This window comes from Genypterus blacodes, unplaced genomic scaffold (assembly GCF_046128005.1).
Source record: "Genypterus blacodes isolate CSIRO-AG114 ecotype Tasmania unplaced genomic scaffold, CSIRO-AGI_Gbla_v1 ptg000173l_1, whole genome shotgun sequence".
Taxonomy (NCBI): Eukaryota; Metazoa; Chordata; class Actinopteri; order Ophidiiformes; family Ophidiidae; genus Genypterus; species Genypterus blacodes.
The window spans coordinates 367,501-387,948 of record NW_027466974.1 but is presented as its reverse complement, the minus strand read 5'-3'; the positions used below and the strand labels follow the sequence as shown (position 1 = coordinate 387,948).

The 20,448-nt window shown below is 52.3% G+C and overlaps 3 protein-coding genes across 5 annotated transcripts in view; 2 read left to right on the top strand and 1 right to left on the bottom strand.

The window, feature by feature from the left end:
* The first annotated feature begins 958 nt into the window (after positions 1-958).
* LOC143014011 (uncharacterized) lies at positions 959-14,093 on the top strand. Its single transcript, XM_076167771.1, has 5 exons — positions 959-1,527; positions 6,144-6,225; positions 6,372-6,889; positions 9,176-9,229; positions 12,564-14,093. Exons 1-5 carry the CDS (start codon positions 1,459-1,461, stop codon positions 12,696-12,698), a joined length of 858 nt encoding a protein of 285 aa, XP_076023886.1. The 5' UTR covers positions 959-1,458; the 3' UTR covers positions 12,699-14,093.
* A 327-nt stretch (positions 14,094-14,420) lies between these two features.
* slc4a1ap (solute carrier family 4 member 1 adaptor protein) lies at positions 14,421-19,716 on the bottom strand. 2 transcript variants are annotated; one of them, XM_076167770.1, is made up of 15 exons: positions 19,372-19,716; positions 18,830-19,285; positions 18,503-18,716; positions 18,279-18,407; positions 18,143-18,203; positions 17,924-18,063; positions 17,668-17,828; positions 17,401-17,470; positions 17,107-17,296; positions 16,923-17,013; positions 16,541-16,808; positions 16,152-16,211; positions 15,912-16,069; positions 15,755-15,821; positions 14,421-15,229 (listed from the first exon to the last, which is right to left on the bottom strand). In XM_076167770.1, the coding sequence occupies exons 1-15, from the start codon at positions 19,708-19,710 to the stop codon at positions 15,180-15,182; spliced, it is 2,454 nt and encodes an 817-aa protein (XP_076023885.1). In that variant the 5' UTR covers positions 19,711-19,716; the 3' UTR covers positions 14,421-15,179. The 2 variants fall into 2 exon arrangements, with proteins under 2 accessions (XP_076023885.1, XP_076023884.1); XM_076167769.1 differs by lacking the exon at positions 14,421-15,229 and adding an exon at positions 15,236-15,623 and having other exon boundaries at positions 15,741-15,821.
* A 208-nt stretch (positions 19,717-19,924) lies between these two features.
* Positions 19,925-20,448, top strand: part of supt7l (SPT7 like, STAGA complex subunit gamma) — a 3,478-nt gene continuing 2,954 nt past the window's right edge. For both annotated transcript variants that reach the window (XR_012965246.1, XM_076167760.1), the window contains exon 1: positions 19,925-20,007. The gene's annotated coding sequence lies outside the window, so the exon portion shown is untranslated. The remainder of the gene's footprint in view (positions 20,008-20,448) is intronic.

Sequence of the window (20,448 nt, the reverse complement as noted above, 5' to 3'; positions counted from 1 at the left end):
TGAAAGCTCTAGTTTCTTGACCTAATGATGTGTTTGGAGGCTTTGGCATGTAAATTAAAAAATGTTTCTGGGTGAAGTTGCTGAACCGTCATATTTGTTCTTACGATATCTTATAACAAGAGATAAAGGCCTGATATGACGGAAAACCTTCACCTCAGCACTGAGAGCGTTTGACCAACGCTGCTGATGCATCATACAGGCGTTCATTCAATCACTGCTCCTGTACAGGTGGACACTAAGGTGTGAATTTAATATATATGTAAGATCACCTCAACACAAGAGGGAGCTAAAGTGTCCACAGTGACCCCATGGAAGCCTGGGATGGGCCTAGGCCCGAAGTTGACCCTCATGCCATTGTAGTCTATGTAATCATGAAGCCTTTATAGTTTACAGCAGCACCGTCACACTGTACGCTCTCCTAGCGTTGAGTTCCTGTTACTGTAGCCATTCAGTCAGCGTTTGTGACCCGTTTCACTTTTGTTTGAGTCCCGCTCAGCTTTCACGGAGCTCCGTGGGTCGTCCAGCACCGCGGGAAGTCCAGCTGGAAGGTGTGTGTCTTTGATGACGGGAGAGGCCAGGGCGCAGGTTTGTTTACATCATCAAGCCATTCCAACATAAGACAGCAAAAACAAATCACAGAGGGCCGTCAGCTGGACGGATGTGACGTAATGTGACTCTGATACTGATAAAGTCTTTATGTCAAAAAGTTAAAGAGGGCAGTTTTGTTTAAGCGCGACGACTTTTGCTTCGTTTTCCGTGACTCCCATGCCCATACAAGGAGCTGCTGGATCAATAACACACTTTGTCAGTCCGGTCAGTGGCGCTAAGTCCAGTCGGGCCGCTGATGCTGACAGAGGAGGTAAACAGAATGTGGCTTTAACTCCGACAGGGCCTCCTCCCTCTGAGAAGCGCATGACGTCACCGGCACGGCGGCCAATCAGCGGGCGGGACGCGCGGGCTGAGCGAGCCCTCCGTGTGTGCGTGCAGCTGGTGCGCAGTTGTCAGTGTGTGTGTGCGTGTGAGTGAGTGTGCGTGTGTGCGTGACTGAGTGAGGACAACTTCACGTTATTTTAGTTTTTATAGCGTGTTTTACTTTCAATGAAGCAGCGGGAGCGCGGAGGAGGAACCCGGGAGGAAACACACTTTTCCCCGCTACGCGCAGCCGCGACCAACTCGGAAACCGCAACTTTGCGTCCGTTTGTTATCCTCAGAAACCAACTCGCGACTACGCAGCGAATACCGACATCATTCCCCGACACTAGCTCACTAAGCTAGCCGTGTGCGTGTATGTGTGTGCGTGTGTGTGTACGTGTGCGTGTGTGTGTGTGTGTGTGTGTTCGTGCGTGTGTGACAGTTTGCGGTAAAGTCCCTCTGTGCCTTGTTTTTGACACGCAAAGTCGCTCAGCGGTTAGCGGATGAATCTGTCGTAACTCTCAACAAGAAAAGAAGAAGAGAAACATGCTGAAGACTCTGACGAAGAAGCTGCGCAGACACTCACTCAATGAGATCCATCCTTTCCAATTAAAGGTGAGAGAGAGAGAGATAGAGTGTGTGTGTGTGTGTGTGTGTGTGTGTGTGTGTGTGTGTGTGTGTACATGGAGGCGCTCCGGGATCGAACCCGAGCTGCGGCGGAGCGAGTGAAGCTTGTTTGTGAAACTGCGGGTTTACTTTTGTCTTGTGACTGGAGAGCAGCAGGCAGGCCGGTAACACTGTGTGTGTGTGTGCGTGTGTGTGTGCGTGCGTGCGTGCGTGCGTGTAAGAGAGAGATTTTATACTCCTCACACACTCACACACATGTCTCCAGGACTAAGTGGTAATAAGATGTTCATGTCTCCTGTGTGTATCATGGAGGATCAGACAGGCGTGTTAGAGGGAAACATGTATGATGTCTAAGCCTCACTCACTCACTCACTCACTCACTCACTCACTCACTCACACACTCACACACACACACACACTCATAAACACATGTGTGTAGTACTAAGTGTGTGCACGTAGGACAGAGTGATGAACACACAGCTCATTGAGGCGACGACACCTCGTCATGTTGACTCATCTCTCTCTCTCTCTCTCTCTCTTCTCCTCTCGTCCACACACACATTCACACACACTTATTACAACATCACCTCCATATTTACTGACTGATTCAATACAGATGGAAATTTTTTTTTTTGTATTGTGGTTCAACATTAGGAGATATTTATGTTTGTATCTCTGTAATAACACTAAACCACACACACACCACACACACACACACAGACCACATAGGGAGCAGCTCTCTGTAAATTGTCAGTCTTGGTGTTTTGATATTGCTCCACACGCGTGTGCTGCTCTGACGTGTTCTCTGCTCTGAACCGTTCATTACCACGTTAGAAGGAATTCACTCTGGTGGCTCAGGGTGCTTAGCCAGATGTTTACAAGAGGAAACCAGAGATCCACACAACTGCACACACAACTGCACACACATCAGCAAACATGTGGCACATCAACAAACTCTCCCCCCACACACACACACACACACACACACACACACACACACACAAATTACAGTTCAAATTTTTATCATTTCATAGAGTAAATCAGGAAGCAGGCTGGATGTGTGTGTGTGAATGTTGTGTTGACTCTAATTGGCCCTGGTTGCTGTGTGTGTGTGTGTGTGTGTGTGTGTGTGTGTGTGTGTGTGTGTGACACTAGGAAGAGAGGAATTGCTGTTTTCCCAGATCCATAGAGGAATGCTGTAGTTTCCAGGTGGCTTCGGGGCCAGGACCTGCTGAGTGATAGGACCAGAAGAACAGCAAAGACCCGTCTGGTTCTGACCCGTCTGGTTCTGACCCCTTATTGTCTATTCATCTACAATCTGAACCCTCCTGTTTCCCCTCTGTGGAGTCCGTATACATGTTGCACAACCGTTCCTCCTGAGTGTGCCTGAGGCCTCTTGTGTGTGTGTGTGTGTGTGTCACTAACTTGCTCCATCCACAGCCCTATTGTGCGTCAAGCCACTGCGGCCATTTTGTGCCATGCTCCCGTTCAAAGGGCCGGGCCGGGGCCGAGGAGGGGAAGTGTGCCGTCCCCATTATCCTCTGTGTTTCACTTTGGTGATCTCTAAAGGTGCTTAGTGGGATGGAAAGAGGGGATTGTGAGCAGCGGTGAGAGTCCTGCTGCCTGATACACACACAGACACACACACAGAGACACACAAAGACACAGCCACACATGCCATTCATAACCAATGTAGTTATTCAAGGCTTAATTAAACTCTATGAAAGTATACAACTCCATATCTGTAAACTGAGTGAAGCTGCTGGAGTCCCACAGGGTTCCATTCTGGGGCCGCTGTGTTTTAGTTAAATGTCTTCTGTCCTGTGTTGTTTTGTTTTGTGGAGCATACGTGACTCATGGCGTCGGCGGCTTAGAGGAGGAAGCTCAGAAGCGTGTGAGGAAATGAATCTGCACAACGCCGTTTGTTAGTTAATGGAGTTAGTCCATTTACTATTGGGTAATCCCCTAAGCCGCACAACAGCTAGCATAGCAAACAGCCTGTGCTCATCTTCACCCGAGGTCTTCAGCTCATTTACTCTAAAGTCACTTTGGACCTTTGGAGGTTTTGTGAGGTTTCTATGCTGATCTGGACCGAATCTGAATCAGAATTAGTTTTAGTTAGTTTGATGTTTAAAGTTTGTTTCCTCTCCAAAGTAAACACAGTGACGTGTTGTCAAGGTTACATGAGGGCTGTCTGATGGGTCAGCATCTGAAACCTTCTAGAAACATCACGTTGGCCTGAACTCACTGAGCTCCCTGGATGATTATTGAGCCGGTTGAGGGACCTTTGCCCTCGCCGCTCAGCTTTAGAACCGTTACTCTAATCAAAGACGGCTGTGAGGAAGAGGAGCCACTGGACTGTGAGGAAGCAAACCCAACTAACTGTGACCCTGTGTTGTGTTATCACCAGTGTGAAAGTCTCTGTGTCAGTGTGCAAGGGCACAGTGAAGCTGATATGTGTGTGAACCGGCCAGTGTGTGTGTGTGTGTGTGTGTGTGTGTGTGTGTGTGTACGCAGTGACATTGCCATTGATCCAGCTTAGCAAGCTGCTCAGCGATGCAAAGGACTGACAAGGATTTCATTCAACTGTTCTTGACACACAAACGCACCACTGTCTGTGTGTGTGCGTGTGTGTGTGTGTGTGTGTGTGGCGATGCATGTATGCACAGAAGCAGTTTTTATGCTTTATTCATGCAGCCTCACTTTCAGTTTGGCCTCAGTGTGAGCGGAGCTGCAGTCACTTTCATTATTAGTGACACACCTGCAGTATAAGTCAATCAGTCACTCAGAGTGAAGGACGGTCGCTCCCACCTGTATTCTGACAAGAGGGCGGGCAGGTCAGGAGTCTGAACCTCTTCACCTGCTGTTACATCATGAGGCTGATGGTTAGGGGCGGGGCTATGTAGCCGTACCAAACGTTTGGTGTCACTGAACCTCCGTCTGAGCTTCTGTTGGGTTTAATTGGTTGAACCATGTTTACTCAGGTTAGATGACGTGTTGCTTTGGCTCTGCCGTACCTGCAGCAGCCTCAGCCTTAGCCTCAGCCTCAGTCTCAGCCTCAGCCTCAGTTGTTGGACTCAGCTAGCTGGTTCCAGGTTTTAAATGTCACTTTCACATGTTCCCTCTGATTAGCTCGTCTCCTTTAGCGGTGCTTGTTTTCGCTCTCTGTGAATGCTAATGACTAATAAGTGTGTGTGCGTAGGTGTGACGGTGGGTGGTCCCGCTCTGACATTTGATTGAGTTATGTGTTGTGTGTACTTCATTTGAACATTGTGTGCTCGTCGCTCTGCCTGGTGCTCGACCACACGCTGGACGCATGCGGCTCGGAGCTGCTACACACAGGCCACGCCCACACGCAGGCCACGCCCACACACAGGCCACGCCTACACACCGAGACACTGAGCTCATGAAGTGTTACAGTGTGACCTCAGACACGGCGGTCTGCAGGCCAAGGTTCTGGTTTTGTTTTGGTCCGGTCCTCTGACAGTCACGCTGATGAGGAGCACAGCTGAAGCTTCACCTGGAGGTCTGACAGGAAGTCAGCAGACCCTGAAGCTCACTCTCCTTCCCTCCTGAGCCTCCTTACAGCCTTTACAGCACACACACATGTATGTTTGAGCTACGATGGCAAACATTAAGACATTATGAAGACAAACTGTTGATAGTTGCAACGTTGAAAGTGAGTGAAGTGTTGCTGATGTGCCTTTGAGCAGAATCACACTCTAACAGACGACTGAGTCTGAACCCTGTCTGTCCTCGCTCAGCTCCTTTCTCCTCTCGGCCTCCTTTGGAAGAAGGGAAGGCGTGTGTGTGTGTGTGTGTGTGTGTGTGTGTGTGGAGCGAGTAGAAGGGAGGACAGTGAGTGTGTTTGAGCGTGTGTGTGTGTGTCAGCGTACACACACACACACGCAGGCACAGATGGCAGCTGCTCAGCGAGGCCTCAGAGTGGTAATTACCGAGTGTGAGGCGCATTACTTAACTCTTAGCGTCTCAGTCTGCAGGGTTTCTGTATTGTTGCTCCTGCCGCGGACGAGCAGAGAGTTTAAAGAGACAGACGCCTCATTCAGGTCGTGGGAACAGAACCCAGGGAGTTAGACGCTGACGCCGCCGCCGCCGGCTGCCACGGGACGCACGGGCGGGTTTACAACGTTTAATGTCTGCTAGTGAAGTGAGACCTCTGTGTGCAGAACCACAGAACACACAGATCAACCTCTACAGGAAGTTACGAGTTCAGTCACACACAAATATGCCTCAGAGATAGTTTCCCTGTGACCTTTGACCCTGAACCCTCTGCATGTCTTTATGGATCTGTATCCTGTAGTAACTTCTCTCATGGTAAGGTGACATAGCTGAGAGGTGGAGATTTACACGCGGGGCAAACAGTAGAAGAAGAGAACAGGAAGTGGTACTGTGAAGGTCTGGAGTGTCCTCAGAGGTTTGTGATGAAGCTTTTGTGGTGAAGTTCTGCTTGACCTAGAATCTCTGTCACGGTTGGTCTTAATGTTTGAGACGAGGAGGCGCGGCCTGTTCCTCGTCACAATAGAGGCCTGTCAGGGTTCATTTCCTCGCGGCCTATCTGACCTTTGACCCTGTCGCTCTCCCAGATTTCCTACCATGGCAGCGGAGAGGGAGGGGAGAGCGACGACTCGGAGGGAGAGAACCAGGAGCTGGCACAGATCGATCGAGGTACGTCCGGCTGTTTGTAATAATACCCACAATCCTCAGCGTGCTTCCTTTGATTGGTCCTGTTCTTACTTTGGTCCGTGTGTGAGTGAGGCTCTGTAGTGTTTGTCCTTCCTCCTCTGACGCCTCTTACGCCTCACTTCCTCCAGAGAGACGGAGGAATTGCGCCCTCACCCCTTTGGCCACCAGCCAGCAGCACAACCAGGGCCCCCTCTCGCCCGCACGCTTACGACGCCTCCGCCTGATTCTGGACGCCAACCTGGACCGCCACTCGTCAGAGGAAGAGCTGGAGCGGATCAGCCGCGGCGACAACAGGAAGTGGGTGTCGGCGCTTCCCCATCGCCACGGCGACCACCACAGCAGCCCCTCCAGCGACGAGGAGGTGCGGGACCTGTGCGGCTGCGGGTCGCCGGCGGCCCCCGTCAGGCCGGCGGCGGAGGCGGGCGCCTGCCTGGCCGCCTCCCCCAGCCCGGTGCTCTTCAGCTCCAGCCCCCCCCGCAGCCTGAAGGCGCCGCCCATGCGCTTTCAGCTCCAGGTGGTGCAACCTGTGGCGCGGCCCATCATCCTGACCCACTTTGACCAATCGGCGGCCCCGTACAGAAAGTATCGCCATAGCTACGGGGCGGAGCCCGGGCGGCCCAGTCTGGACCTGGAGAAGATGCAACAGGTCGGTGATCACACACAACCAGCCTGTCACTCAAATCATTACATCATCATCAGAGGGACCAATCAGAGTGTATCCTCAGATAGAATGAATGTGTCAGAATCACCATCAGACACTTCAACACAACAACACACTCCTTAATATGAAACCTGTCTTCTTCCTGTTTCACTGGAAAAGAGAAACCAAAAGGCAGACGAGCCTCAAGCCCCCTGAACAAAGCAAACAGTTATGTTGAGCTCAGGATTAGATCCAAAACACAATGATACCCCCCCGCCCTGCACACACACACACACACACACACACACACCAAACAAAGTCTTCCCTCTCCGTCGCCGGACGCTCGCCACCACGGTGGTCTGGCTGGAGGAGGATGAAGGAGTGGGAGGCACGAACGGCAGATGTCCGCCCTCGTTTCTCACAAAAGCTGGCGAGCGAGGGGGAAACGATAAGGGGGCGGAGCCAGAGGGACGGGATTAAACCAACAACAGAAAGAGCACAGAGCACAGAGGCACACACACTAATGAGTCAGGGAGAAGCTCCACTACAGACCTGTGGGGATAGTGTGTGTGTGTGTGTGTGTGAGTGAGTGAGTGTGTGTGTGTGTGTGTGTGTGTGTGTGTGTGTGTGTCTGTACATGTGTGTGTCTGTACATGTGTGTGTGAGTGAGTGTGTGTGTGTCTGTACATGTGTGTGTCTGTACATGTGTGTGTGAGTGTGTGAGTGAGTGTGAGTGTGAGTATGAGTGTGTGTGTGTGTGTGTGTGTGTGTGTGTGTGTGTAAATGTGAGTGTGAGTGTGTGTGTGTGTGAGAGTGTGTACGTGTACATGTGTGTGTGAGTGAGTGTGTTTGTGTACATGTGTGTGTGTGAGTGGTTGTGTGTAGAAGCTGCAGGTTTCAGAGCCCATATGTCCGTGGGGTTTTAGAGGGAAAGAACAGATGATGAGAGACAGCGGGCAGCAATGAGAGGGGCACCAGGAGGAAAGGAAAGGGCTGTGTGTGTGTGTGTGAGAGAGTGTGTGTGTGTGTGAGAGTGTGAGTGTGTGCGCACGCGTCTGTCAGCCTGCCTGACTTTTTGTGTCTGCACGTCTGAGTTTGTTGCTCTATGGGTGTGTGTGTGTGTGTGTGTGTGTGTCTCAGTGTGTCGCCGCAGCGTGAGTGTGTCTGCATGTGTGAGAGTGTGTGTGTGTGTGTGTGCACATTCAGTCAAGTGGAATGGGAGGTGCTGCAGGGATACAATAGGGGGCCGGCAGAGGTAGCGAGCAGACGCAGCGCCGCTCTGCCATTAACCCTTAGCTGGACGCCTTCCAGCCTGCACGCCTGCCTGAGATCACACACACACACACACCGTCGCCATGGCGTTGGTGGCACACAGATGCTGCTCTGCACATGAAATAATAATTGTTGTTCTTCATCATCATCATCATCATCGTTCACTCTCAGTAACTCTTCATTAACATGAAGTCACATGTGATCAGGCAGATGTTCCAGATGTAAACGCACAGACATGCTTCACTTTGTGCTCCAGAGTTTAAAGGTCAAACTTTTATCTCTAATTTAATCTTTTAACAGATTTGAATGAACTTTAACCCATTTTGATGTTTTAGAGCCATAAAAACTCTAAACATGACTGAACCAAGGTTTTCCTGTTTTTGTTCCCAAATTTGACCCAAATACTGAATCTGAGGTTCACACACACACACACACACACACACACACACACACACACACACACACACACACACCTGGCCCAGATGTAAATGGAGGATCAGATGTTTCAAACTGTGATTGACGACATGAAGTCACTTCTGATTAAAGCCCCTCCCACCCAAACGGGGGCCTTTGTTGTGATAAGCAGATCCGGTCTGGCAGGAGGTGAGCATGAGGGCAAGTGCACATCGACTCTCCCACTCCAGAGCAGCGGGGGGTCCGGCCTGTCCCATTCTTCCCTCAGGAGACCCCCAGTCCCCCCAGTCCCCCCAGTCCCCCCCCAAACGCCTACACACAATTCCACGATTGTGTGTAACCCTCCACCCCCACCGCTCCTGAGAATGGTGGAGCTGCATGGATGTGGGGGGGCCGGGGGTCGGGGGGGGGGGGGGAGACAGGATATTGCATAAGGTTCATTGACTGATTGTTTAGTTTGGTGAGACAGCTGGATCTGGTTCAGGTCCTGATTCAGCATCTGTGTGTGTGTGTGTGTGTGCAGAGTTACTGCTCAGGTTTGATGAAGAGGATCAAATGATGAAGAGTGTTTCTGTGTGTTTCTGACCCTCATCTTCTCCTCCACAGAAAATGCTGCTGAAGAAAAACTGTGGAGGGAAAACGAGGAGCATCAAGATCCGGGTGAGTCCAGATGAACAGAACAGAACAGAACAGAACAGAACAGAACAGAACAGAACAGAACAGAACAGAACAGAACAGAACAGAACAGAACAAACTGCTCCTCTTGTACTTTGTCACGTTGCTTCTGTGTAGTTTAGGAAAAAACAGTCGAGTAGTTTAATGCAAGTGATATTAATTTGACTACACACACACACACACACACACACACACACCCACACACACACACACACACACACCCACACACACGCACACACACACACACACACACACACACACCCTTTATGTGGGCCCATAAAAGGCAGTCTGGACGGTGGTGTCCATTACATCAACGATAAAGTTGCTCGGCCCCCTCCCTCAGCCCCGCCCCCTTGGCCCGGTACCAGGCCCGGCCCCCTCCCTCGGCCCGGTCCTGCCGGTCTCCAGCACCTTGTTGTCCCTCCAGCTGCACACTGGGACCACATCTGGCGGCCTCCTCAGTTCCCATGAACCTACAAGGCACCAGGACCAGAGCGGCTCCACAAACAGAAAGCTGCTCTGCTGCTCTGCTGCTCTACCAGAGCTCTACCACTCTACAGACGTGTGCTCTCTCTGTTCCTCTGCTGTGAAGATACAACCTGATGATGTCATCAACCACCTCGTCTGATCTCCAGAACATCACAGTGGACTTCAGCTCCACACAGAAGTTCACTTCACTTTAAACATCATGACGGAGCGGTGAAGGAGAGCCAAGGGTTAAAAGTCTCCAGTCAGTTTCCCGTCCTGATGTTTAAACAGAGAGGAGGCGTTCTTCTTCTTCTGTGGTTAACCAGAGATCTATCAGCTCCATGAGGCTGTTTGGGCTGTTAGATGTTGTTTTAAGTGTCAGAGGAGGAAGAGGAGGGAGGAAGAGGAGGAAGAGGAGGGAGGAAGAGGAGGGAGGAAGGAGCCGGCGTGTTGGCTCAGCTCAGGGCTCTCCAGAAGGATGAGAGGGTGAGAAGAGTGACGTCATTATCAGGTTGTGTGGGATCGTGTCAATGGAGGCTTATAGCACGCTTCTTTAGGTAAACACATACACACACACACACACACACACACACACACACACACACACACACACGGAGGGAGGGTCGACTTTGAGAGGGGCAGTGGAAGACGAGCGAGTGGTGCTAAGAGATGGAGCAGAGGAGGAGGAGGAAGAGGAGGAGGAGTGTTGCACGGTTCCCCTGTGGTGAATTTCCAGGGATGAAGTCATTTTCCATTTATAGCCGCGCCGGCTGCTCTCTGTGTGATCCACACGGATCCTGCTCATCCTCCTCTTCATCACTGGTGTACTCGCTGGTGTTGTTGTCCCTCTTCCTCACTGGTCCTGGGCCCGTTCCAGACCGTAGTCTTCCTCTGAGCTCTCAGTGGGTCTCTGGATTAATGAGCCGTTTGGAGCTTGTTGACTCTTTCTACTCCGTCTCTCTTCCTCCCTTACATCTTCGCTCCCCGGCCTCCCTCCTCCTCCTCCTCCTCCTCCTCCTCCTCTTCCTCCTCCTTCTCTTTCTCTTCCCTCTTTTATCTGTCAACCCTCAGTTTCCTGGCCGCGGTCCAGCAAAGACACTGGATCTGGACGGGCCTAAATGGGGCCCCCAGCTTTGACTCAGACAGGACTCAGGCTCTGGAGGAGGAGGAGGAGGAGGAGGAGGAGGAGGAGGGGGGAGTGAGAGCGAGCAGGCTGCAGCAGGAAGAGTGATGGCGTCTGGTTTCAGCCACCGTAAAGAGAGAAGGAGGGGGGGGGGAGATGGATGAGGGAAACTGCAGAGATACGGAGAGAGAAGAAGAGAAAAGCTTTGTTGTGCTCGTTACAGCAGCTTCTGATCACACTCAAGTGTTAACGTCCCTACAGAGGACTCAGGGTCAAAGGTCAGAGGAAGGCAGAGGAGCTGTAAACAGAGCTGCTCAGAACAAACCTCTCCAGATTTCTTCCTCTACTGGATGCGAGTGACTCAGTTTGGACTGGTTGGTGTGTGTGTGTGTGTGTGTGTGTGTGTGTGTGTGTGTGTGTGTGTGTGTGTGTGTGTGTGTGTGTGTGTGTGTGTTTGACTCTCATGAGGTCAAAGCAGAGACTGGAAATGGAAACACACCCAGCGTCCACATGGGGGCCGAACTAATGATGACCAGGACAGACAGATGTTCTTCAGTGGGACGGCCCGATGGTTTCACTGAGACGTCTCATGTCCTTCTCCCTGTCGTGCCACATGAGGGCGACTCTGTTTGACCCTCTGGGGCTCTCAGCCTCCGTCTCTCTGCAGATGGACCTCAGCAGAGCTCTGAGGGGACGGCTGGTGTGGACAGAGATCCGTCCCCCGCAGCCATATGGAGATCATCTGAGCAGAGCGTGTGTGTGTGTGTGTGTGTGTGTGTTTGCGTCCATGCGGCCTGTGCAACACCTCCAGCTGCTGTGGGGAGTTGTTGCCAAGTTACTGCGGCTCAGTCGTCAGCTGGGATCCCCCTAAGATGGAGAGATGATGTCATGGCAACACCTGGAGCCTCAGGTGTGTGTGGAGCCTTATGTAACACACACACACACACACACTGATGTCTCAGCTGGAGGGAGAAACCTCCACACGCCTTCATCAAACAGCTTCCTCCTCTCTGGTGCAGTGGTCTGGAGGACCCGGGCCCCAGTCAGGCCTCGCTCCCCCTCAGCCGCGTCTGGAGAAAGTCTCACTGCCAAATCCAACAAAGTCACTTCCTGTTGGGAGGAAAATGACCGGCGCTAATTTGAGGCAGTTTGCTCGTGGAGCCAGAGGAGGAGGAGGAGGAGGAGGAGGAGGAGGGCCGAGGAGTCCCAGAGACCAGAGGAGACGGGACCTGGACCTGGACCTGGACCTGGACCTGGACCTGGGCCTGGACCTGGACCTGGACCTGGGCCTGGGCCTGGACCTGGACCTGGACGCTCCATGAAGCCGTTGTGTCAAATGCGCAGTAGTGATTTTGTGTCCGGGTTCAGGGTCTGGGTCTGACAGCGTTATGACCCCCCCGCCCACACACACACACACACACACACACACACACACACACACACACACACACTGAAGTTTCTGTTAAAGCTACAGTACATAACCTGTTTAAACCCTGTAGTTGGTAGAGTTTGTTTCCTTCTATCCTCACTTTGTAAACAGTTTAAGCTTAAATAGACGGCAGAGTAAACATGTAAACACATGAGGTCATCACAGACTGCTGTGTTTAAGCAGTATAACCAGTTTGAAGTGTGAACCTGTGACAGACTGACACGTATCTGAGCACCTACTGCAGGTCTGACACTCAGCATGACCACCTGTCTCTCTCTCTCTCTCTCTCTCTCTCTCAGAATCTGGCCGGCAGCCGTCCGTCCCCCCGGTACACCTACGACCCCTCCATCTTCTCCTTCCGCTCCCTGAGCACTGCGCCCCCCTGCAGCCCCCTGACCCCCCTGACCCCCTCTGAGGAGCCTCCAGGTCCATAAGGAGCCCAGACAATCCTTCCCTCCTCCTCCTCTTCATTCCCAGACGGCCAACCGAGGAGGAGGAGGCGGCGAGAACGACCGCTAGAAAGACATTTGAGGACGTTTAGAGGTCAAACTATTGCACACTCAGGTAATCGGTCACTTTGATCCCGGCTCTGCACCAGGATCGCTCTGCGGACCAAAGGGGCCCAATCAGAAACGAGTTCAGCTATCAGGTTCATGTTTGCACTCCAGCTGTCTGGCAGAAGGTCCTGGGGTCGGAGCAGGAAGGACGGAAGGGACGAGGCTGTTCAGGAACGGGCAACGCTCGGGGGTCAGGATGGAGGTGGAGGTAGACGGCGCATGTTAAGACAATCAAGCAGTCCCAAGGTTTCTTCTTCCTTTGATTGCTGGACATCTTGTGAGGTTTCCTGATCACAGAGAGACGACGAGCCCCTAACACACATGGACACCAGAACAAAGCACAACATTCCTCCACTTCTCCCCAGCCCGGCCCAGGACAGGACAGAAGCCTCCAGGGTCGGCCGCTGTCTCGTCTTAAACCGGAGACGTGAGTGTGTCCTCCTCACTGAAGGACAGACGCTCCTCGTCTCACACTCTGTCCATATTTACAAACATTCCTTCCATGAACACGGAACGCTCCTCCCCTCGTCCTGACGCGTCCCAGAGTCTGCCCAGGAAAGTTATTAAGACTCCGAGGACCACGCTTCCCTCCATTCTCCTACACACACACACACACACACACACACACGCTGGCGTACAGCAGTGATCAGGAGCTTCTCCATGTGTGAAAGGGGCTTCAGTCCGTCTGTGTAACATGAATTCTGCAGGTGATCATGAGCTCCATCAACACGTATGACTGTAGTGACACGGGCGACCTTTGACCTTTGCTAAAGTACCTTTGTATGAATGAATGTGTGACAGTGAACTCTCTCTCTCCCTGCATGAACTCCTTAGTTCTCCCAGCGGGACGCGTTTGTCCAGAGGGGAGTGAGGATAGAAGAGCGCTGGGCCGGTGCTCTGTACGCGTAGCTCTATGTAGAGCGGCCCCGTTACTGTACCTCCTTCCTCCGTAGGTAGAAGAGGAGCACTGGGACATGAAGACGCCTCGGTGTGTTTCTTAATCTCTGAAGGCCTCAAAACGACAACTTCCTGTAAGAGCGAACGAAGAGCGTGGCGACGCTCCGGACATCGACCGGACGCCGCCGGAGCGAATCCCCACAAAGACACACTACCTGTTCATATGAATGTATCCCGTGTCGGTTGTGTTGATTGAACACGATGTCGCCGCGGTAACTAAGATCAGCTGAAGTGAATGAAACATGGTGACATCATCTTCCTCCTTTGTTGCACATGGATGAATAATAAACGCCCTGTGGCCTCTTTAAAGCTCAACGTGTCCAGCTGCTGTTCGCCTGGGAGCTCAGGGTCACAAGGTCGGCTCAAGGTTACAACACTTTCTATTCAAGTCAAAACTCAAATGCAAGAATCATTTTACGGACAGAGAAGGTCACAGCACCGTGTGTGTGTGTGTGTGTGTGTGTGTGTGTGTGTGTGTGTGTGTGTGTGTGTGTGTGTGTGTGTGTGTGTGTGTGTGTGTGTGAGAGCCTGAAGGAGAGGAAAAGACTCTGACGTCAAATGTGGGCTGAGAGTGAAGACGAGCCAGAGGAGACGAAGAGTACGCACACACACACACGCACAATGATTTACTGTACAAGGATATAAGAAAATACATTTTTATTCTTTGTGGGTTGAACAACGACAGAAGAGAGGGCGAGAAGTGACGGGAACCACGGGAACAAACATTACGAGTGGGATTCAGAGAGGAATCCTGCTCTGGGCACACACACACACACACACACATATACACACACACACACACACACACCAACGGCTGACTCACTCAAACACAATCCTGTTAAAAAGAGAACTTTGAAAAGGTTGGGCAATGTGTGTGTGTGTGTGTGTGTGTGTGTGTGTGTGTGTGTGTGTGGTGTACACACACACACACACACTCCACTTAGCTTGAGTCATTATCAGCTTGCGTTTCATCCAGTAAGCCATCCAAGAGTCCAGATGGTCAGAAAAGCTGCTTCAGTGCTCTCCCTCTTTCTTTCTCACACACACACACACACACACACACACACACACACACACACACACACACACACACACACACACACACACACACACACACACACACACACACACACACACACACACACACACACACACACTCTCTCTCTCTCTCTCGGAAGTAAGAAAAGAAAAATACAACAAATAAACGATGTCATGGCAGCGATGGGCTGAAGCTGCAGAGGAGCGGCCCGGTGTGTCTGACAGCACAGAGCAGCACAGAGCAGCAGATCAGTCAGACGCTGCTCGTCTCCTTCAGGTCCCTGGGCCTCGACCCTCCACCCTCCTGTACGCTGAGGGAGGAGCCGGCCCGTCAGCTGGTCGGTCTGAAGCCGCAGCTCCTCCTCAGTATCCAAACTTCTCGTTCAGGTGTGTGCGTCCGTCTCCAGTCTGACCTGCAGGTGAAGAAGAAGAGCAGCAGCTTTGTTTACAAACGGAGGAGAAGAACACACAACCTTCACAGCAACAAACTCCAGAGACCAGGGCCGGGGTTTTCCTTCCAGGGCCCTGTGCAGCAGAACACAGACGGATCAGATGAGCCCAGCAGGCTGAGATGATGTCATCCCTCTCTCTCCCTGAAGGAGGCGCCGTGAACAGCTCTGGCCGCGTTCCAACACAAGCTCGTTATTTGGCAGCTCCCTCAAAGTATCTTATCATTTCTCAGTCGTGTTTGATCAACATTCCAACAACAGCGTAAACGAGCCGGGAGCCACGGTTTGGTCCCCGACCTTTACAGAGAGCTCTGATAGGCCGACAGGAGGAGCTCAGATCTGACGTACACACACTCGCCTACTGAAACCATTGGTCTGTATCTGTATGACAATTAAGATCAATAAGACGTATTCATCACCATGGAAACCTTAGACTGACTGACAGGCAGACAGGCTGAGAGGAGAGGAACCTCACTGATGGAGTTTTACCTGTAGGCGGCACCCAGACGCAGTAGTCGGGGTCGTCTGTCGGATACTGAGCCGAGAGCACCGGTGGCTGTGGACACACACACACACACACACACACATTGATGACACAAAATCCAAGCCGAACTTTCCAAACCCTGGTCCTGGTCTGAGCTCGTACCCTGCTGGGGCCCATGACCTTCTTCTTCCCGCTCCTCTTGGGACCCCGCCCTGCTTTGGGACCCGGCTCTGCTTTGGGACCCGGCTCTGCTTTCGGACCCGGTTCTGCTTTGGGACCTTCCTCCTCCTCCTCCTCCTTCTCCCCTTCTGGTCTGGACTCTGTGGAGACGTCAGAGTGTGAGATCAGGACGCTCAAACACGCCGACACAGAGTCATGAACAGAATCAAACACAAGGCCGACCTGAAGCCTTCCTGAGGCCGGACTGAGCTGCATCATCGCTCCTCAGCCTGTGGCTTTGATCTGATAACACACACACACACACACACACACACACACACACACGTTCAAATCAAAGAGAATATAAGGATATGTCCATAGATCAGCTCCACACATGCAGTCTGCCTGTCTTGGTTGCAGAGCTGCTGCCCCCTGGTGGAGTGTGAGGAGCAGTTCAGATGAACACAGAGGGACTGGAGTGTGTTTGGCTCCATGCTCTCCTCTTCTCACATCCAGTCTCAATGGGAAAAAAATGTGTCTGATCAAATGAAGTTATAATTTAATAACTCTTATTGATAATTAGACACACACTGCATGAGTGTGTGTGTGTGTGTGGACTCTCTCTGTCTCACCTGTGGGCTCCTTAGGCTGCAGCTGTCGTTCTCTCCTCTGCCCTGAGGGGGCGCTCTCCTCCTCCTCCTCCTCAGGTGTTGCCATGGGAGACTCCTCCCCCTCTTCCAGCTTAGAGTCCTCACTTCTTCCCTCTTCATTGTGCTCCTCATCATCATTCTTTGCCTGGCCCCCCTCCTCCTCCTCTTCCTCCTCTTCCTCTCCGCTGGGAGGAAGCTCTTTCATGTTGAAGAGCGAGGCGGGCAAATTCGGGCGCTTAGTGGGCAACTTCTGTAAAACACAGACGAGAGAGAAGAGCAGAGGGTGAGACAACAGGACAGACAGGTGAGTGAGGGTGTGAGACAGGTGAGTGAGGGTCAGTGAGACAGGTAGGTGAGTCCTTACTCCGATGGTTCCGGTCCTCAGCTTGAACTTGCTTCCTCCCTTCATGGCTCCAAACAGAGGAAGAGACTTTTTCTTCTGAGGCTCTGAGCCACTGTGAACACAAAAGGTCAGAGGTCAATAAAGCTAAGGACATCACTGTGTGCCTGTGTGTGTGTGTGCCTGTGCCTGTGTGTGTGAGTCTGACCCTGGCTGCAGTGAGGGCATCTCCACAGGCTTTGTGAGCTCCACCAGCCTGCGTAGCCTCATGGCGTCCTTCCTCAGGTCGGCCACATGAACGTGGAGCCTCCTGCGCTCCACGCCGTCCAGCGCCGCTTCACTCGCCACCGCGCTCATGAAGGCGTCCAGGGGGTCGTCGGTGGACGAGCCGGAGGAGTCTGAGGGAGGGAGGAGGAGCAGGGGGGAGGAAAACTATTACAACATGAAAACATCTCCTGTGTGAAGAGCAGGAGGCTGTGAAGATGAAGGAGCTCTGACTCGCCTCTCTTTCCAGAGTTCAGTTTCTTCTGAGTCTCTGCCAGCTCCTTCTCCACCTCCGCCAGCCTGGACACCTGCAAACCACACACACACACACACACACACACACACACACACACACACACACACACACACACTTGATCATCTGTCCTCAGCCTGAACCATCAGAACCATCAGAACCTTTCTCTGTTATAGCAGCTGCAGCATGTCTACACTCACTCTGGTGTGTGTGTGTAGGTCTAATGTGTGTGTGATTGTGTCGGATCCTTACCAGAGACTCGTAGGTCTCCGGCCGCTCCTCGATCTTCCCTGCCTTCTTCATCCTGTCCTCCCTCTTCCTCTCCACAGTCCCGGTGCGGTCCAGGAACGTGTCGTCATCGCTGTCATAATAATCTTCATCCTCCCAGTTCTTCTTCTTGCGCTTACGAGACACTGCAGAGAATATGTGTGGGATTAAAACACAACAGGATGTAAATCAAAGACCTGAGCCCCGGCTGTCAAACGTTCCCACCGGAGCAGCGTCCCACCTGCTTCCTGCCTCAGGAGCCCTCTGGCCTCCAGGATGCGACACGCCTCCAGGCAGCACTGAACGGCCGTGTCCTTCTTCTTCCCCGTGTGCGTCACCTCGGCAACCAGCTGCCGGCCCGCGGCGTCGTCCACCGGCAGCCTGACAGAGAGACGGACGTGAACCTCTGACCGCTTACGCTCGGCTCAGTCTTTGTTTACAACGCTCTTACTCTACTCACTTTATCCTGCAGAGCCACGTGCCGTGATTCTGATCTTCATACTCAAACTCCAGCTCCTCTCCTGCAGACAGACACACAAACATGAAGTCTGAGCTCAGTCTAAGCACACACACATCAGCCACACCTTCTCTCCCACCTTCTCTGTCGTAGAAGCCCTGTAAGGCCTTCTTCGGGTCCTTCAGGTACGCCGCCTCCTGGTCTTCCTGGAACTCTGTGGAGAAAGGGTTCTCCTCGTTCTCGTCCTCGGCTGGAGCTTCCTCCTCGGCTGCAGGAGGAGAGAGAGATGAAGAGAAGGGAGCTGCTGAGTTACAGTTGGACTCAGAGGATGAACTCAGCCGACTGAGCCTGACAGAAGCTCACCCATTCCCCAGGAGCAGCCCGAGTCTTTGTCCCGCCCCTTGCCGCTTTGCTCTTCTCCTTCGTTTTTCTCCTTCTCCTCGTCATCATCATCATCTTCGCCATCTGAATTGTCTCCCATCATCCTCTTCTCCAGCGCCTCCTTCTGTTTCCTGGCTCGCTCCCTCAGCTCGGTGACCGTGAGCTCAGACTCTTCCTCCTCGTCAAACTCTGGACCCTGCAGCAGGACGGCAAAGATGATGAAGAAGAAGAAGGTGCAGTTTACAGCATAACACATTCCTCTTGTCCCACTCAGTGTGATCAGAGTGCTACTGAGCGGCTCGGGTCTACCTGCAGGATGAAGAGTCTGGTACTGCCTCCAAACTTCACCACATGTCCGACCCGGAGCCGGATGTAGGTCTTGGGGGGGATCTTGTTCTTGTTCACCACAGTCCCGTGGGTGCTGCCCAGGTCGTGGATGTAGAAGCCCCGCTCCTCCCCCACGCAGTCCTCCTCCTCCTCCCCGGCCTGCCCGCGGTACTGCAGGATGGCGTGGTACCGGGAGATGGACGGATGCTCCAGAGAGACGTCACACACCGGCAGGCGTCCCACCACGAAGTAGCTCCCGTGGGTGAGCGGGACTGTGTCCACGATGGAGCCGTTCTTCAGGACCTCCAGGCCGTACGGGACGGCCGGGGCCACGCCGCCCCACAGAGGCTCCGCGTAGGGCAGAGGGGGGAACTTCCCGGCCGGAGGAGCCGGACCTCTGGGTTTAGCTTCCGGCTTCGGCTTGACAGGAGCGGAAACCTTTAACAACAATGTTTACTTTAATTCAAGTGCGCACTTAAGTGTCCGAAGGCTGCACAACATGGGGGCACTGCTACCATACCAACCTTTCTCTTGTCGCCTTCTTGTCCTCCCTCTTGTCGTGTTTCTCCGGCTGTGTGTCCCTCCTCTCCGCTGCTCTTCTCAGCCTCCACCTCGCTCTCTTTCACCGCCGGAGCTTTGGTTGGAGCCGCGGCGGGAGCGCGTTTGCCTACAAGCGAAGGCGCAGCGAACAGCGCTGGTATCTTGAAAGGGCCGCCGGCCTCCTCCTCCACCGGCCCGGGCAAGTCTTTCTTTTCGGTGTCACCCCCATTTTCTGGAGGCGAGCATTCGTTTGTTTCCATGGCTGAATTGGTTTCTTCTTCGGGATTTCTCCCACACGTATCTGACGTTGGGGAGGACGCCATGTCTGTTTGGTGCGACTCTGAATGCTGTCCGTGTTTTGGTAGCTCATATATAAATATATAGGACTTATAAATGCGGTTGACGAACACACAGATAAGCACAGATACACATGCTATATATACAATTATATTTGATATATTTACAGTCATATAAGGACACTATTCACCACTTTAACCTGATTGGTTTGTTGCGGAACTAATCATCTTGAATAACCGTTCACCCGAGTTTATTAGAACACGGACTTGGCGCATTTCCGGAGTCCCTGTATCGCAGACGATTCGTTTGTTTTCATTTGTGATGTGAGTTATTATGTTACTATGTTGTTATAGATTCACATCTGTACATTAAGTATGATTTCATAAACTAGCCAGGTAGCATTTCAGCTCATTTGTGGCTTAGGCACACGCGCTCCCTCGTGAGTGTGTGGTGCGTTTACGTGCTGCAAAACTCCAGTTAGAAACTTGACAATTTACAACTGCGCCCTGATTTCATACAAATACATCGTCATAACACACTTATGTTTATGCGGTGCGTCGTGTGTTTTGCTAAACTTGTAATTGCACGTTTACTGGCTTATTTGGTCTGTTAGGTGCTCAAAGAGGTGTTCTGCAGCAGTGAGTGACTATGTTAACTGGTGCCTTAAGACACAAACCATCTGTGCTTCCTTGGGTCATTGAAAACACAAACATTTGATATAGTCTCCTAATGTCTTCACCTCCCTCAACTTTGTCCCCACATCA

Coding starts and splice junctions, on each gene's coding strand:
- slc4a1ap (XM_076167769.1), bottom strand. CDS start 19,710: ATGGCGTCCTCCCCAACGTCAGATACGTGTGGGAGAAATCCCGAAGAA. Junction 16,809..16,922: donor TGAGGACCGGAACCATCGGA/GTAAGGACTCAC, acceptor TGTGTTTTACAG/AAGTTGCCCACTAAGCGCCC. Junction 15,822..15,911: donor AGGTCATGGGCCCCAGCAGG/GTACGAGCTCAG, acceptor GTGTGTCCACAG/CCACCGGTGCTCTCGGCTCA.
- LOC143014011 (XM_076167771.1), top strand. CDS start 1,459: ATGCTGAAGACTCTGACGAAGAAGCTGCGCAGACACTCACTCAATGAG. Junction 6,226..6,371: donor GCTGGCACAGATCGATCGAG/GTACGTCCGGCT, acceptor CACTTCCTCCAG/AGAGACGGAGGAATTGCGCC. Junction 6,890..9,175: donor ACCTGGAGAAGATGCAACAG/GTCGGTGATCAC, acceptor TCTCCTCCACAG/AAAATGCTGCTGAAGAAAAA.